Source organism: Halteromyces radiatus (genome assembly GCF_025201355.1).
Source record: "Halteromyces radiatus strain CBS 162.75 chromosome Unknown BX664scaffold_2, whole genome shotgun sequence".
NCBI lineage: Eukaryota > Fungi > Mucoromycota > Mucoromycetes > Mucorales > Cunninghamellaceae > Halteromyces > Halteromyces radiatus.
The window spans coordinates 234,575-252,003 of NW_026251688.1; the positions used below are offsets into that span (position 1 = coordinate 234,575).

The window sequence follows — 17,429 nt, forward strand, 5'->3', positions numbered from 1 at the left end:
CAGTTTTGAAAATGAATCATATAGAAGGAAAAAAAGATATTTTGAGTTTACTTGTTTTCTGATACGGTACCTACTATTTGAAATCGAAAGGGAGAATGATTTTCAAACACCGTGGTTTACAAGGTTGAAAAGAAAGAGAGAAAAAAAAAGCCGTCATTCGGTCCCAAAAAAAAACAGACTAAGTGAATTTCCTTTATTTTTCTTTTTTCTCTTTTTCCTTTATTATACAACTTTTATACATATATCATGGTCAAACTTGAAGAAGTCCCTATCGATCAATTCGAAGACAACACTGAAGAAGTTATTAGTGACGACGATTCCGATTATAGTGATGATGAAGATTTTGATGACGACGAAGATGAATCTATTTTGGACCGACTAGCTGCTTTGAAAGATATTATTCCTTTGAAGCACCGTAATCGTTTATCTTCCGGTATGCAATCTATCACTTCTTGGGGTAAAACAGGTGCTACTTTTGTTGGAAAGAGTGCTTGGGTATTGACTACTTCCATGTTATTGTTGGTATTACCTCTTGCTTTGGAAATCGAAAAAGAACAAGCTTTGGTGGCTTATGAACAAGAAGCTATGCAACAACAAGGTGCTCAACAGGTAAAAGTTAAAATATAAATGTATTTATTATGTAAATTTGTCAATCGTGAAACTTAATTTTTTTTTTTTGTTATTTCTTAGATGTTAAACCCTGGTATGTACCAACCTGGACAATTGCCTCAACAACCTGGACAACCTCAACAAAAGCAATAGATGAATACCACAACCGTATTCATTTGAACAACTTTCTTTGAACACATACACAAACAATATACGTTTATATTACTTCCCCTTTATTATTACATTTCCTTTTATCTCATTGTATATGGTCAATATCCTTTCGCCAATATCATCACACACACACCCTGACACACACACACACACACACACTGTATAGTTTGATTTGTTTACTATTATTTGAAATAAATAAATGATAGATTGAATACTGTTTCATGTCTTCTTTTTTTATTTTTATTAGTATTAGGCTTATATGTACATGATAAAATAAGGGGACAGTGCTATAGACAACATTTTAAAGGACTTGGTTGACATGGTATAAAAGGATCTGATCGTTCTAATAAGATGGCTCTTGGTCGTAAAGGAGACACGAGTTTATTGACACGCATCATATTGATTTCGGCCACCACCATCCGAAGATGATCAGGATTTTCACGTAGGGATCGAATGGCATAGTAACGACGACCTTGATGATATTGAAAGAGACTAGTAGTCGAACCAAAATCATTTTTATCCATGCATAATACATCATCATGGGGTATGAAGGAAGCTTCTTCCTTCTCCGGTTGCTTGGTCTCGGAAAACTCCGTTGGATCTTCCACCCTACTGGAACTATTTTTGGATGTGGTGATGATGGCTTCTACTGGAGTTGCGCTTATGATTGGTGCTGCTTTTTTTATGACAAGAGCATGATGATGATTGGTTCTTCTTTTCTCGCAAGGCATGATAAATTCGTCTTCGTTTCCTTCTGACAAAATGGACCATAAGGATGATGAAACATGTGGATGTTGTGAAGGTGGGGTTGGGGGACCAAGGGAACTGTCGGTGCTATCAAGTGATGAGCCATTGGCGCTATCTTGGCTATTTTGATAAGAGAGGGGTACACTGATAGGATCAGTGATGGTCAAAGGAGACAGTGGTTGTATATCATTATTGGTTGGAAAAAAACTATTAGGTAATGATGGTTGACGTTTTTTTCTATGATGTTGAGCTGTTGAAGGCGAATTGAAAAATCCAAAGATCAAATTAAACATCAAAAGAATCAACTAAAGAAAGAAAAAAAAAAAAAAAAGAAAAAAAAAAGAAAAAGAAAAAGAAAAAGAAAAAAAAATAGAACAATGGAGATAGATAATGAGGGGAAAAGATAAAAAAAAAGACCCTAGGAAATATCAAGCAATAACTTAAAAAGGAATAAAGAGTCTAAGAAAGGAAATCCTTGCACTCTATTGGCGAATGTTCAGAAAAAAAAAGTTTGCGTAACGCTCGAGTAACAGTTTATTCATTTGGGATTGACAAAAAAAAAGTATAATATCATATGTATGAGAAGAATCAAAAAAAATCATATTAGACCAAAAAAAAAAAAAAAAAAAAAAAAAAAAAAAAAAAAAAAGAAAGAACATCGGTTAACAAAAAAAAAAAAAAAAGCTCACACCGTAACAGTAACACTTTGGCAAGCTCTATCAAGCTTTAAGCTTTAGTGGTTTTCCTGGTACGATTCTAGCTTTAAGCTTCAAAATGGATTTGAAAATGTTCTTTTTAGCGTGAGATGACGACAGATGATCTTTTTCTGCAAATATGCATTATCCACAAGTTATCGATTTGATCCAATAACAAAAAAACGTAGCAATAGATAATATACACATGTTTTTATCAGTGGTGTTCACACGGTATGATGATATCTTTAAACTCAAAAATGGAATCTGAAGGGTGATTTAAGCTACTTTTTTTTTTTTTTTTTTTTTTTTTTTTTTTGAAAATGTTGGATTTTACAGTCAGAAGTTTCGAAATCCCCAGCCAAAATTTAGCTGTAAAAATCAATCGTCAGGGGGTTGCCAGACGATTTTTCAAAAAAATCGATGAATTCTTTTGGTGATTAATTGCACATCAGATGGTAAGGTAAGTGATGAAATGGTATTAGATGATATTAAACTGCTTTTTAGAGAGGAATCTCATGGTGGTGATTTTATTGGATGATGATCATTATTGGATGAGGTATGACTGAATTGACTCTTATTGTTTCATTTAATCTAAGGTAAGATATAAATTGCTATTAAGGCAAGTGAAATAAAATTTTCCTGGTATTATGATGAGATGTATAGAACTAATGTTTATGCCTGTCATGACCACCGCGGAACATTGATTGGATGAAGCGCGTTTTGAAATAAAAAATGGAGAAGGAAATTTTCTGGTCATGTGGTCGGCTTCGAACGTCATAATCGTTTGATATTTACTTTTTTGTTTTTTTCTCATTTTTTTTTTTTCTTTCTTTCCTCCATCTTTTTTCAAAAGTAGTGAAATCACTTTATCATTACTACGTGTAGTGTACTTGATCTCTTTTACAACCTTTTTTTTTTTTGTTTTATTTTACAACTTTTCGGAAACCCAACTTTTTATTCTTCAACCTTTTTTCTAGTAGTTTAGGGCGTTTTTAATGTAAGTTTCTACTTTTTAATGTTTATTAATAACTAACAATATTATTATATTCTTTATAGAGAAAACGCTCGCCTGGAAAAATATAGTAGCACTGGACAACACACTTATTATCTTCCTTTTTTCCTCAAACAGCATCCTTTCGAAGGCTACCAAGGAAAAAAATATTAATAGTAGTAGTAGTAGTAGTAATAGTAGTAGTATTCATTATAGTATTAGTGTCTTCCCATGATTATTGCAAAACCTATCAAAAAGTCGATATCCATACCTCTTCAAACTTTTCCGACGGTGAATGGAACAAAACCTTGTCTTGAAACACTTCCAACTGATGTCATTCACTTTTACAAACGCAAAGGTAAGAAATAATGATAATAATAATAATATACTAACATATTTATATTATATAGAGGGTGACTTTATAGACAAGGTGTTTGGAAAAGACAATGTTATCAACAACAAGGTGGATCAAGTACTCTCAATCATTACTACAAGGCCTTTAGGACATATTTATCAACGTCGAACTCTTGAATGTCAAGCTTGTATTTACAATAATACTGTATTCCTTTCTTCTCCCTTTGTAGGTACCAATGCTGGTTTATTAAATTGGGCTCCTGGCGATTTTCAATCATGGTAAGAGTGATTTATTGATGGAAAGAGTGATTTTATCAAATTCACTCATTCCTTTTTTTTTTTTTAGTGTTACCCATCTGATTGAATTAGCTGAAGAAAAGACTGGTTGTAGTGCTTTGGTGGTGGCTATTGACAAACAGGATAAAGCTGAAGGTAAAATAGAATAAGTTGAAACTTATTTACTTAAAAAGAAATATTTTTTTTTTATGCAACTAGTGAATGTAGTACTTCGTGCTTTTATGTATCTTGGATTTGAAATGATGAATCCATTGATTTATCGTCAAGATGCTCGTTTTATCTTTGTTGGATATGAAATCTAGTCTTAGTTTGATATATTATTATTATTATTTTCATTCATCCATTCAATAAAAATTATCATTCAATTCATCACTTATTCTTATTCCGATTTTGTTTGTCATGTTCATTGTAAGGTAACACCACCTTGAATGTATGGAACAGTTGTTGGGTTGTATGATACTTCCAAGAGGCTTACACAACGGGGGGTGATAAAAATCATTATCGATTCAACTGCCGCTCCCCAATTTTTTTAATTTTTTTTAAATCTTCACGTTTCTTTGACTCTTTTCTTTCCCTTGTTTGTCTTTTTTTTTCTTTCTTGAAAAGCAAAACATGAAACTCACCATTGTATCGCGTAACCCTAAATCTAAAAGTTTTCCTTTAACTTTAGATTTAGCTGGTGATGCCTCGTCTTTGACTTTAACCGATGTATCTAAAGCTCTTCATAGCAAACTTCCTAAATACACGCCCGACCGTCAACGTATCACCACTCAAGATAAGAAACCACTAGGTCAAGATAAAACATTAGCTGAATTGGGTCTCAAGGATGGTGATACTCTTCAATTCAAAGATTTGGGTAAAAAAAAAAAAAAAAGTAATGAAACTATAGAATAAAAGAGAATTGACCTGTTTTTTATTTTGTTTCTTTTTTTTTTAGGTCCACAAATTGGTTGGCGTACCGTGTTTTTGATCGAATATGCTGGACCTATGCTTCTTCATCCTATCTTTTACTATCTTCCCAAACTTGTGTATGGTAATAACTTCGAACATTCTTCCTTACAAAAATGGACTTTTGCGCTAGTCATGCTTCACTTTTTGAAACGCGAACTGGAAACCATTTTTGTTCATCGATTCTCTCATGGTACTATGCCTTTCTTTAATGTATTCAAGAATTCAGCTCATTATTGGTTCTTATCGGGTATCAATTTGGCTTACTGGGTATATGGTCCTTGGTTTAGCCAAGGGGAAAAGTTGGCTGTTCGAAGTGATGTTTGGCTTTATGGTTGTATTGCTGTTTGGACTGTAAATATACATAAATACATATATTCTAAATATTTTATATTTATTTTATTTTATTTTTTTCCTTTTATTAGTGGGCTGAAATCTCAAACTTGATCACTCATATTACTTTACGTAACTTGCGACCTCCTGGTACTCGTGTTCGTGCTATTCCTTATGGTTATGGATTTGATTTGGTGTCTTGTCCCAACTATTTTTTTGAAACTATTGCTTGGACCTCAGTATGCTTTTTGACAACTAGTTGGAGTGGTAAGAAAAGAAAAGAAAAAGGATATAGATATATTACAACAACTATTCATATTTTTATTATTTAGCTTTCCTCTTCAATGTTGTCGCTACTGGTCAGATGTACATTTGGGCTGTCAAGAAACATAAAAATTACAAGAAAGAATTCGAAAATTATCCTCGTAACAGAAAATCCATGATTCCATTCATTGCCTAGTTAATAGTTATCCATTTAGTTTATTCATTCTTTTTTTTAAAAAAATAAAAAAACATTATCCCCTTTTTCTGCATTGAGCAGCTTTTCCCTTTTTCACTTGTCATCACTTCATAGTCCGACATTACTTCTTCTAAAAATCGTCCTCTTTTCTATTCTCCCTCTCTCTCTCTGCCTTTCATTATTCAATCTGATATTACTGTAGATGGTGAGGTCGATATCTGTTGCCCTTACTATATGCTATGTAGCTGCATTAGTATCATGTAGTAAACAAGCTTCACCACCTGTTCAACTGAATCTTATTACTCCTTGGAATGCTCCTGATCCTTTTCTTGAAATCGCGTAAGTCACCTATTCTTTTTTTTTTTTTTAAGTGAAAGTCTTAATCCAACTCTAACCAAAACGAATATTAATGTAGGGAAACTGTGGCCAAGGCAAACTCTTCTAGTTATATGTCTTATATGGGAGAACTTGCTGATATCAAGAGTAGTACATTGACACCACGTCAGCAATATGAACAAGCTCTTGCTCATGCCGCCAACTATCTGGATGGACCTGAAGAACTGGATATTATCAAGTTTAGTCTTTCACTTCATACTACTGCTCCTATCATTGAAGCTCATCATCAGTACTACAACCAAACGATCCTATCGACTGTCAAGACTTATAATCCTTCATGTGACGTATGGGCTCAAGTAGGTGCACATCAAGCTTGTACAATCGAGGAATTAGAAAGGCTTTTAAAAGATGGAAACGTTGATATGGTTGGCAATCAAATTGAACAAGAAACATTCGAATTGAATCAACCATCTGAACTAGAACACTGGTATTGTCATCCATGTGAAAATGTCACTCGAGTCACTCTCTATACTTCTTCAGTGAATGAAGAATTCGCAGTGTTCCACAACTACCTCGTTCGTTTGGTCAACACAGCTGGATCTATTCGTTATTCGATTCGATACAAACCTTCTTCCTCACATCAATACCCTCTTTATCTTTCTGGTTATGGTGTTGAACTTGCTCTCAAGAATACGGATTATCTTGTCATCGATGATCGAAAAAATGCAGCAACAAAGGAACATCAATCACAATCACAAGATGGATCGACTTCTTTTATCAAACAGCAACTCGATAACTTGGGGAAAAAGGTGAATCAAGTACTCTTTGACACGGAGGAGACATCAACCATTGTACCTTTGACGCCTGATGAAATTAAATGTAAGTCAAGTGAATATCATCGAGATGAATAGGAGTAATTCATTTTTTTTCTTTTTCATGGTTCCATCCGCTCTTTAATAGCTCTTGGTTTAAAGGCAACTCAATTTGTTATCGCATCCAAAGATCCTCTCATCACTCTCTCCCAATTGACTCAAGATTTCCCAAAATATGCTCACAAAATCAGCTTGATGACTTTGAACGAAAAACTTGTCAATCAAGTCATTACAAATCAACAACGGTTTGTCAAACCTGGTGCAAACGCTTTATGGATTAATGGACGAAAATTGGAAGATGATGAAACCAATCCATATTTGTAAGTTGAACAAAACAAAGATAAACAATGGTCCTCAGTTTATTTTTATATATGTATATATTCTTGAATATTCAGTATTGCTCGTGCCTTACAAAGGGAAAGAAAATTGATCAACACGTTGACTAAATTAGGAGGCTCACAACGACAAGTAATCGATGTAATAACCAGTAATTTCATTACCAGTGGTCAGTCAAGCTCAATGATGGATGGATTGGAAGGAGTGTACGATGTACGTGACTCAAAGGATGAACCTGCTGTTATTTGGTGGAATGATCTTGAAAAGGATTCTCGCTATAAAGGTTGGCGTCCTGAATTAGGTGCAGTAAGTAGATCATCTTATATATATATATATATATATATATATTGGTGTACTTGACCTTTTGTATCGTCTTTTATAGCTATTGCGACCTACGTATCCTGGTCAAATGCGCGCTATCGGTCGAAATATTTACAACGTTATCATGGTGGAAGATTTGGCTTCAAGAAAACATTTACAACGCCTTACAAATGAAATACAAAACATGGTTCATCATGGTACTCCTATTCGTTTTGGTCTTGTCCCATATCTAGGTGGTTCAAATAGTCCATGTAAGAGAATTTTCTATATCGACATAGTAGAAAGAAATTGATTTTTTTTTGTCTATCTAACACAATCTACATGTCCTTCATATAGCTTCCCTCGCAGCAAAAGCATTACATTACTTGGTTCAGAAATATGGAAAGCGCAGAGGGATGGAGTTCTTGCAACAGGTAACAATTCAGATAATCTGATAGATCTTTCTTTTTTTTTTTACTTGAATCGAATATCTTGATATATCTTAATGAATATTATTATAGATTGAGTCTGAACTTGCCAACGCCAATTTGGAATATGCGACTGAAGACATTCTTTCCTTGGCAATGAAATCGGTTGAATATTCAGTAGATAAACCAATATCTGATATGCAACTACAATCGTTCAAGGAACAACAGGATACACATGGAGTAAAGCAATTTTTGAAACGTATGGGGATTGGACGTCTTGGAAAGGATGAAGGGATTTTATTTTTAAACGGACAATACCTGGAGCACAATGATGAAAAGGTAATATGATTTTTTTTTTATCGCTTGATTTCCAATTAACACTAACATTCCACTTTTCGTCTCTCTTTTTTTTTTTTTTTTTTTTTTTTTTTAATGTTTAGCCTTGGACTCGTGTATTGATGAGTGCATTGAATACCCAAACACAATTGTTAGCAAGAAGTGTAAGTGAGCTTGGGGAAAAAAAAGAAGTTGTTCTTCAGAGATTGAACACTCATTCTTCATTTTACTTGTTCAATATTTTTTATAGGTATATATGGGTGAAATCACTGATGATGATAATGTGTATGACTTTTTCTTGAATCAACCTTATGTCTCTCCAACTCGAAATGCTTATGTGGCTGTCACTGAAAACAATCCGTTATTGACCCTCAACTTTGAACAAACAGACCAAGTGGCAACCGATATCTTATATTTGCGCAAAGGTATTGAAAAATGAAGAAGAATGAATATATATTGATTTATTTTACAGATAATAATCTCCCTCTCTCTTTTTCTTTCTTTCTTTCTTTTTTCTTTCTGAATGTTCTAAATAGATATGGATGAACCTGTTACAACAAATATATGGGCTATTGGTAACTTGAATTCACCTGCTGGAATCAAATTGATACTGAATGCTCTTCAATTTGCAGTAAGTGATAAAACAATTGAATGCGAATTGATTTGAGTATGATATTAAACTATCTGTTTCCTTTTTGCAATCTAGGAAACTAACAACCAAACACGGTTGGCGATTATTCATGTTCCATCTCAATTACCACCAACAGAAAACAAGGATGTAGAATTTTCTGATATTGTATATTATGAAATGTATATCAATAACATTGATATGACAGCATTGAAATCCCTGTTTGAATTACGATGGCAGCAATTACAACAGCATACCGATCAATCTCAACACATTATCAAGTCCATGCTGCCACTAGCTGGTTCCCCTATTATCGAAATGGACATTCTTGAGCAAGCACGCAACAAATGGAAGTCTCTTGTGAACGCATTGGGATCAGATGATAACAGTAAATATAGACCATACTTCTCGGATGAAATGAATCGACATTCTGGAATTATTATCAATGGAAGGGTAAGAACTTATTAAAATGTAAATAATAATATTCTCTTCCATTATCATCTAATTTTTTTTTCTTTTCTCTGTTATTAGATACTTGGACCTTTCGCTGATGACGATGATTTCACGGTGGATGACTTTAACAATCTCTGGCAATTGGAAAATACTCAACGCATTGCACCGATGTTGAATGCCCTGAAACACGTTAATTGGCCGATGAATTCTACGAATATGACTCCTGCTGGCTTGATTATGGACTTTACAGTATTATTGGAAGATGACAAGAAATCAGCTTCTCGCAATACTCTTCTCGGTCAAGAAGACGTCACTATTCGTGAAAGATTCTATGCTCAAATGGATAGTGATCTCACAAGCACTCAGGTCAACAAATATGGCGTCAACAAGAATGAAGCGTACGTTGAAATTGGTGTTCTGCTGGATCCTCTCTCTGAAGATGCTCAAAAATGGTCCACTATATTGAATGTTTTATCAGAACTTGAAGGCGTCACTATTGATATCCATTGGAATCCCATCCCACAACTTGAAGAACTTCCTCTCAAACGGTTCTATCGATACGTCTTGGACTCTGAATGGCAATTTAGTAAAGATGATCAACAACAAAGAAATATACCAACTGCTTACTTTGATGATCTACCGACGGAAGCTCTCTATACACTCGGTGTCGAGACAATTGATCCATGGCATGTAACGGTGAAAGAAGCTAATGTTGATTTGGACAATATACAACTTCAAACATTAGCAACAAGCGATTCTCATTCATCATCAAAAGGACAGGGAGTTTCTGCAGTGTATGAATTGGAACGAATTTTAGTGGAAGGACATTGTATAGACGCGACCGATCAACATCCTCCTCGGGGGCTTCAATTTACCCTTGGTACAGATTCTCATCCAGCTATGACAGATACAATTGTGATGGCGAATTTGGGATACTTCCAGCTCAAGGCACAGCCTGGCATCTATCAACTTGGTATTCGGCCTGGTCGTTCTAGTCAAGTATATAGCATAGAAAGCATTGGTACCAAAGGAAAATGGATCAAGTCTTCACGTCAACATAACTCAACATCTACATCTCGATTACTCTTGACCAGTTTTGAAGGCTTACGTTTGTTCCCTACTGTCAAGAAGAATCCTGGTATGGAAACACAAGATGTCCTAGAAGATGATACTACTGGAAAGCAACATCAAGAAAAGGAAGGAATTCTGTCATCTTTATCGAGCAAGTAAGTATAGAACAATAAGTTATAATGAATAGACATCATTAATTATTCTTTTTTTTTTGGGGGGGGGTGGAAGACTCTTTGGCAAGAAAGGAAAACAAGTTGAAGACGAATTGATTCCAATGAAAAAACAGGCGGAAATCAACATTTTCTCTGTAGCCTCTGGTCATCTATATGAACGCTTTTTGGCCATCATGATGGCATCTGTCATGGAACATACTAATAGTACGGTCAAGTTTTGGTTTATTGAAAACTTTTTGTCACCTTCCTTCAAGGTAAATAACAAAAAAAAAAAAAAAAAAAAAAAAAAAAAAAAAACCAAAAGCTAATTTACTTTCTACCGACCATCTTTTCATTCATCAAATTAGGATTTTGTTCCGGAATTGTCCAAAAGATATGGATTCGATTATGAAATGGTGACTTACAAATGGCCCTCTTGGCTTAATGCTCAAAGCGAAAAGCAACGTACGATTTGGGGTTACAAGATTCTCTTCCTTGACGTTCTATTCCCATTGGATTTGGAAAAAGTCATCTTTGTGGATGCTGATCAGGTATTATCAAGGAAACAAATAATAGAGATTACTCCTCATTTACTGATTTATTTGACTAGATTGTTCGCACGGATCTTAAGGAGCTTGTCGATTTGGATTTACATGGAGCACCCTATGGCTATACCCCATTCTGTAGCGATCGACATGAAATGGATGGATTCCGATTTTGGTCTCAAGGTTATTGGAAAGAACATTTACGCGGTCGACCCTATCACATCAGGTAAAAAGAAAAGAAAGGAAAAAAAATAGGACCGAAAAAATATATTTAATATTGATTTAACCCATTTATTGTTTGGTGCCATTGTTTCAAGTGCATTATATGTGGTAGATTTAGTAAGGTTCCGACAAATGGCAGCGGGTGATCGACTTCGTGCACAATATCAGCAATTAAGTGTAGATCCGAATTCGTTAGCTAATCTGGATCAAGATCTTCCAAACAATATGATTCACATTGTCCCCATCTTCTCTTTACCTCAGGAATGGTTATGGTGTGAAACTTGGTGTAGTGATGAAAGTCTGGCAACCGCAAAAACAATTGATTTGGTAAAAATAGAAGAAAAAAAAAAAGAAATAAAATTGCTGAGGAATTCATTCATTCTTTTGATCCATCTATAGTGTAACAATCCATTGACCAAGGAACCAAAGCTGGATCGAGCTCGCCGTCAAGTTCCGGAATGGGAAACATACGACTCACAAATTGAAGAAATTCGACAATCCTTTTTACAACAACAACAACAAAAGGATACAACTGAATACCAACATGTGAATAACGAAAATGAAAAGTTGGATCAGACAAAATCCCATCATATCAAGGACGAACTGTAGTTAGATGTTTAGTTATGTTTTAGTTTAGATTTTGTTGTTGTTATCTAAATGAATAAAAATGAACACTCCTTTTTTTTTGGAACTCTGTATAGATCATTATCAACCTTTGGATTGACAATCATTTGACAACATTTTCATTTCCTTTTCTTTAAGTGACAACTTTTTTTTCTCTATAAAAAGACATGTTCATTTTCCTGGTTTTATCATCAATGACAAACAATCATCATGCATCTTTCTTTTATATTGTCCTCATTGGCGGTCATCAGTCTCTTGCTCCATCCTGCTGCCACTAAAGCCCATGTTCTTCCTCAAGGTCCCTTTAGCGCACCGCTGGATCCTATCCATCTTCTCCAAAGAGATGAGTTTTGTTTCGAATTTGTCGATGGCGGCAACTGTATAGAAACAGCCTAAAGCTAAAAGTAGTAAATAGATGACCGATTTTATGATAACGAATCATTCTTGAAACAAATAAAAATAATAAAAAAAAAAAAAGATGCCTGCTATATTTGGAAATAATAAAAAGAACCAAGCTATAATCTGGAAACTTTTTTTTTTTTTTACATTTGTGTGTTCTTTAATACAATGGATTTATATTAACGATAAACTAGAGAGCCAACAGTGTCATTGTTTTCTAAAAAAAGAATGAAAGGCGTATATAAAGGGAGATATATGGGGGAAGTTTCATTCGACCTTGATTCTCCCATCATGTCTTTTTTCATGTGTGTTTCCTTTCAAATTGGTTTGGCTTATCTTTTTTTATGCCCCATCATCTATGTCGTGGACGGTCAACAGACTTCTGTCAAAGAAAGCATCAAAACAAGTTATGTGCCTGGCAAGTTTTGTTTCACCATTTTCAATGAATCTAAATGTCTTTAAATAAACATCATCTTTTTTCCATGCTTTACGAATAAACGCCCTGTGACACTGAAGATATGTGTCTTTTCAATTTTTTTTTCTTATGGAAGATGGATGTTGTTGATTAATATTAGCTCTTTCTCTCCATTTTTTTTTTTTTTTGAAATATGGAAACATAACGAACTTCTTCCGCTATTATCCTTGGCGATTACGTAGAAAATAGCATAACTTGATAATGGAGGAGATATCGTAATGTAGGATGGATGACGATTAAAAAAAAGTAGTGTCGATGATGGTAATCATGGTGATAATTTTAATGAAAATTATTTTATTTCATAAGAATGTAAAAAAACTACATACAATATAACTAATAAGGCTGACATTAACTGTCAGTAAAAAGATAATCATGATAATCAGAGAGAGTCCAATCAAAAAAAAAAAAGTCCAAGAAATCGATCACGAAGAAGGGAAATCTTCGTGTAAATAAGTCGAGAGAAGGTAAAAGACTAAGATCATCTATCGAATCAACGTATTTCGTACCTATAAAACTATGCGTAAAATAAAAAGGATGCATTCAAAAAAATAAAAATAACAAAATATAATGATGGAATCAATTACAATGACGTAAACGAAGTAATTGGAATAAAAATGAAAACCTTATTGAATAAAAGTATAAACACTAAAGACTACTAATTGGTATATACTAGAACTAAAATAAAATGAACAAAAGAAAAGAAAAGAAAAAAAAAGAAAAGAAAAGAAAAGAAAAGAAAAGAAAAGAAAAGAAAAGAAAAGAAAAGACAAGACAAGGAAAATTACCTCCATAATCCATAATCCATAATCCATAATCCATAATCCATAATCCATAATCCATAATCCATAATCCATAATCCATAATCCATAGTCCATAGTCCATAGTTCCTTTTATCTCTTCTTCCCTTCTTCCCTTCTTCCCTTCTTCCCTTCTTCCCTTCTTCCCTTCTTCCCTTCTTCCCTTCTTCCCTTCTTCCCTTCTTCCCTTCATCCCTTCATCCCTTCACCCCGTTATCCCTTTATCCCTTTAAACCTTTATCCCTTTATCCCTTTATCCCTTTATCCCTTTATCCCTTTATTCATATTCCTATCATATCAACGTATCAACATATTCCGCATCCATAAAAACATGCGTAAAATAAAAAAAAATACATCCAAAAAAATGATATATCAAATGAGGATGGAATCTATTACAATGACGTGCACAAAGTAAAAACTTTATTGAATAAAAATTATAACTACTAAAGACTACTAATTAATATACTGAAACTACGCTCAATAAGAAGGAGAGAAAGAAAGAAAAGAAAAGTAAAGTACAATTAATCATATCAAAAATATAAAAAAAGAAAACCGGACTTCGAAAAACACTATGCCCAAAGGCTATACTACTGCTTGGAAAGACACCATATCAAATGACAAAACATTCCAGGGCAATCATCATGATGAATTACTGCACTTATGACGATTCATAACTTCAATAGAAAGCACATCAATAAAAAATGCTCCGTATAATCTTATTCCATCAATCAATAGTCGACACTTCCTCAACAAAAATAAACATTCACATAAATGGAAGATTACGAAAGATTCCACAGCGTTTATTAAAAGTCATTAATAGTAAACAAGTGTTATATTAAAGAATGCTTCATTACCTCTGATTTCATATCCAGAGATGAGCTCGATATCAGGGTTAATAGTGGAGTTAGAAGCCCAAAATAAGTCTGGGCCTATTGGGAAGATAACATAAGACCCTGCTGGTGTTGGAGCTATATTGAATTGATAAGGATCAGCAACAGCAATTATTTTCTCGCCTGGAACTGCTTGATCCACACCCGCGTAAAGATTTGCTTGTTCATCATGAATTGTAGAAATAACAACCCTATAAGGGTCAGGTGGAGGGTCAATTGTCCATATACCCGCAGTTCCTCCTAATGTTAATGGTTCTCCAGGTGCCACAGGTGCTTGTAGAATTTCGTTAGTAGCTACGCTTGTTATATGGAACACATCATTCTGAGCAAAAGTAATGTTAATTATTATAACAAAATAAAAAATAACCAGTAGTTTTATCATCATATACAATTTTATGTATCAAATAGTACTATTTTATCATTTTGCAATAAAGAAACTCTGCTTTTATACTTTTTCTATTTTCTGATGATAGTCTCAGCTTTTGTTACTCCTTTTTACTCCTTTAACCATAAAACTTAAGTGTCCTCTCAAGACAAGCTGCATCCTCTCTCCTGCAGATCTGCAGTAGACTCGCGTTCATACATCCTCCAATTCATCCATTCAAAAAAAAAAAAAAAAAAAAAAAGATCAGCGTAGTTTAAGGGAAAGGTAACACCTACAAAATAGCCACAGTCTCCCTTATGCGGCTTATCTTGAGAGCAACCTTGGTTTCATATCCTGGTACTGCATTGAATTTTAGATGCTACTCCCATTTTTGTTTTGCCACTTGCTTTTTGGATCTGCAGGAGAGAGGATGCAACTTTTCTTGAGAGCGCGCTGAAGTTTTCACTTTTATCTTAATCACTGATTTTACTTTTTTTGGGAGGAATCCGATAGTGGTAGCTTTATTGGATAGTGATCATTATTGGATGAGAGATGGTGACATTGACTTCTATTTTTTTAAATTTACTCTATAAATTTGGAGACAATATATAAAATGTTATTAAGAAAAGTAAAAGAGAATACTTTCATATATATTTATTCCGAATTTGATGCAATGATTATGATTTTCGAGTGAATTGCAAACGTATAAAGGGGTACATGTCTACCTCATGTGGCGTAATAGTATAATGCAAAGACGTTATGCGTCGAATTTCTCACTATAGAGCAAGCTAACCAACGTGAACCCATTATCTATTATTAGGTTATTCTTTATTAGTGCAGCCAGTAGAGTAATAAAAAAAACGGCTTGAAACTCGTGGATATTTTGTATCCTACTATGGGTGTAACCAGATATTTTAAATAAAATAAGACAGACAGTGATATTCTTTTATAGTTTTATTTGGGAAGAAAAATTAGAAAGATCTACAGTTGGCTAGACATGGACTATTTGGATTTTGGCAAGGTTGAGGGGTTGGGACAAAAAAAAGCAAAAGATCATGCCAAATTGTCATCAGTGGACGGGCTTCAAAAACATCACCCCTTTTTGAGCGATTTGCTTTTTTTAATTTTTTTTTCTTTCTTTTTCTTTTCTCCATCCAACTTTTTTTTAGGCATTCAGTGCCCTCTTTGTTTTTGCGATCTTGTCATGGTAGATTTTATTGGGTTCGGAACGATTTGAAAAAGGGATTTACAAAATACATGGGGAAACCTTTTCATTTTGGATGTAGGATCTAATACAGGTAATAACAAAAAATACTTTTTAATGGGATATAAAATTTACTTGGCAGGGCTTTATTTTATTGGTGAAGCGAACGGAGAGTTAACTGGATGGCAAACTTCTTTTGGCTAGGAATGGCAACTTGTTGTTAAGGACCTTGGTGGTGGACGAACTCTTCCGGTTAGCACTATAATAGATACAACAGAATGGGTAGCAGTGATAACTTTATTAGTTAGTACATGGATTACTTTTTTTTTAGAAATAAATATATACTGCTTTTTATGATACACAAAATATATTAGTTCGTGGCTTTTTTTTTCTTTTTTTTTTTTTATGATAATCATTATTATTGGATGAGTGATGACTGAATTGATCCCTGTTTTTTAAATTACTCTATAAATTGGGAGATAAGGCATCAGCTGTTACTAAGACAAGTGAAAGAGAATGATTTCGTCTATGTTTGACCCGGATTTGATAAGATGATGGTCATTTTTAAGTGAGAAATGAAAAGACCAAGTTTGCTCTCCCACTTGAATGCAGGCTGAACAAATAGGATAGATTTCTCCATTTTTATAGCACACAACTGCCCAATCAGATTTTTGATGCAAAAAATCCATCATTGGAAGGTGTCAAAAGTAAATCGAGGGAGGTGAGAATAAAAATTCCCATTTCTTTTTTCTCAACGCTTTCTTGGTTACGACGATACTTGTTTTTCTTTATATATATATATATATATCTTTACATTATTACAACAAAGGTTACGGTATCTACAAAAGTTTTGTATAAATAGTAGATACATATTTTACATTTTTATTTTTCTTTTATATTCTCTCCTTATGAATAAAAAAGAAATATCAATTATCAATACGTCTTTATTTCATAGTAAAAATCTATTACCAAATCAAGCGTACTGAAATTCAAATACTCACGCTTTATTGGCGGAAAAGAGATCGTCCCATTTACATTTCGGTAGTTACTTTTCTTATTCTACATTTCATAATATTCACCCAAAAATCCTCAAAAGTCTCCAGAAGTCTCCCAGTAGTTCCATCATATTGCATCACATAGATCCATAATCCTATCTCATCACTTCCAGCATGTAATCCTATCCGTTACACCCATAGCGGCCATCACATCAAAACATTGTCTCTAATCCAAATCCTAAATAGACTTTTCCCATTCATAATCCCAAAGAGTTTTTGTCCGAATATGATGTAATAATATTCGTATCAATATATGCTGTATCTATAAAAATATGCATAAAATAAAAAGAACACATTCAAAGAATAAAAAGTAATAATGATACATCAGAAGATGGGA

At 33.8% G+C, this 17,429-nt stretch overlaps 6 protein-coding genes across 6 annotated transcripts; 4 read left to right on the forward strand and 2 right to left on the reverse strand.

Annotated features, from left to right (window-relative positions):
- Nucleotides 1–185: 185 nt before the first annotated feature.
- BX664DRAFT_290976 (mitochondrial outer membrane translocase complex, subunit Tom22) lies at nucleotides 186–1,022 on the forward strand. Its single transcript, XM_051541921.1, has 2 exons — nucleotides 186–609; nucleotides 691–1,022. Exons 1-2 carry the CDS (start codon nucleotides 247–249, stop codon nucleotides 760–762), a joined length of 435 nt encoding a protein of 144 aa, XP_051402462.1. The 5' UTR covers nucleotides 186–246; the 3' UTR covers nucleotides 763–1,022.
- A 12-nt stretch (nucleotides 1,023–1,034) lies between these two features.
- Nucleotides 1,035–1,848, reverse strand: BX664DRAFT_323424 (uncharacterized protein). Its single transcript, XM_051543651.1, has one exon. The coding sequence runs from the start codon at nucleotides 1,818–1,820 to the stop codon at nucleotides 1,068–1,070; it is 753 nt and encodes a 250-aa protein (XP_051402463.1). The 5' UTR covers nucleotides 1,821–1,848; the 3' UTR covers nucleotides 1,035–1,067.
- Nucleotides 1,849–3,314: 1,466 nt separating this feature from the next.
- BX664DRAFT_323425 (uncharacterized protein) lies at nucleotides 3,315–4,240 on the forward strand. Its single transcript, XM_051543652.1, has 4 exons — nucleotides 3,315–3,571; nucleotides 3,624–3,846; nucleotides 3,914–3,999; nucleotides 4,063–4,240. Exons 1-4 carry the CDS (start codon nucleotides 3,445–3,447, stop codon nucleotides 4,164–4,166), a joined length of 540 nt encoding a protein of 179 aa, XP_051402464.1. The 5' UTR covers nucleotides 3,315–3,444; the 3' UTR covers nucleotides 4,167–4,240.
- A 117-nt stretch (nucleotides 4,241–4,357) lies between these two features.
- On the forward strand, nucleotides 4,358–5,701 carry BX664DRAFT_323427 (3-oxo-5-alpha-steroid 4-dehydrogenase-domain-containing protein). The gene is made up of 4 exons (XM_051543653.1): nucleotides 4,358–4,720; nucleotides 4,802–5,166; nucleotides 5,238–5,412; nucleotides 5,478–5,701. The coding sequence occupies exons 1-4, from the start codon at nucleotides 4,477–4,479 to the stop codon at nucleotides 5,603–5,605; spliced, it is 912 nt and encodes a 303-aa protein (XP_051402465.1). The 5' UTR covers nucleotides 4,358–4,476; the 3' UTR covers nucleotides 5,606–5,701.
- A 19-nt stretch (nucleotides 5,702–5,720) lies between these two features.
- BX664DRAFT_323430 (UDP-glucose:glycoprotein glucosyltransferase-domain-containing protein) lies at nucleotides 5,721–11,978 on the forward strand. The gene is made up of 17 exons (XM_051543654.1): nucleotides 5,721–5,944; nucleotides 6,021–6,820; nucleotides 6,902–7,133; nucleotides 7,209–7,455; nucleotides 7,532–7,721; nucleotides 7,807–7,883; nucleotides 7,971–8,216; nucleotides 8,318–8,377; nucleotides 8,464–8,638; nucleotides 8,750–8,844; nucleotides 8,920–9,294; nucleotides 9,373–10,520; nucleotides 10,594–10,792; nucleotides 10,886–11,068; nucleotides 11,128–11,288; nucleotides 11,380–11,611; nucleotides 11,684–11,978. Exons 1-17 carry the CDS (start codon nucleotides 5,808–5,810, stop codon nucleotides 11,891–11,893), a joined length of 4,767 nt encoding a protein of 1,588 aa, XP_051402466.1. The 5' UTR covers nucleotides 5,721–5,807; the 3' UTR covers nucleotides 11,894–11,978.
- A 2,414-nt stretch (nucleotides 11,979–14,392) lies between these two features.
- On the reverse strand, nucleotides 14,393–14,980 carry BX664DRAFT_355625 (uncharacterized protein; the record flags this gene model as incomplete). The annotated part of the gene is made up of 2 exons (XM_051547829.1): nucleotides 14,393–14,791; nucleotides 14,969–14,980. 2 exons carry the CDS (start codon nucleotides 14,978–14,980, stop codon nucleotides 14,393–14,395), a joined length of 411 nt encoding a protein of 136 aa, XP_051402467.1.
- Nucleotides 14,981–17,429: the final 2,449 nt, after the last annotated feature.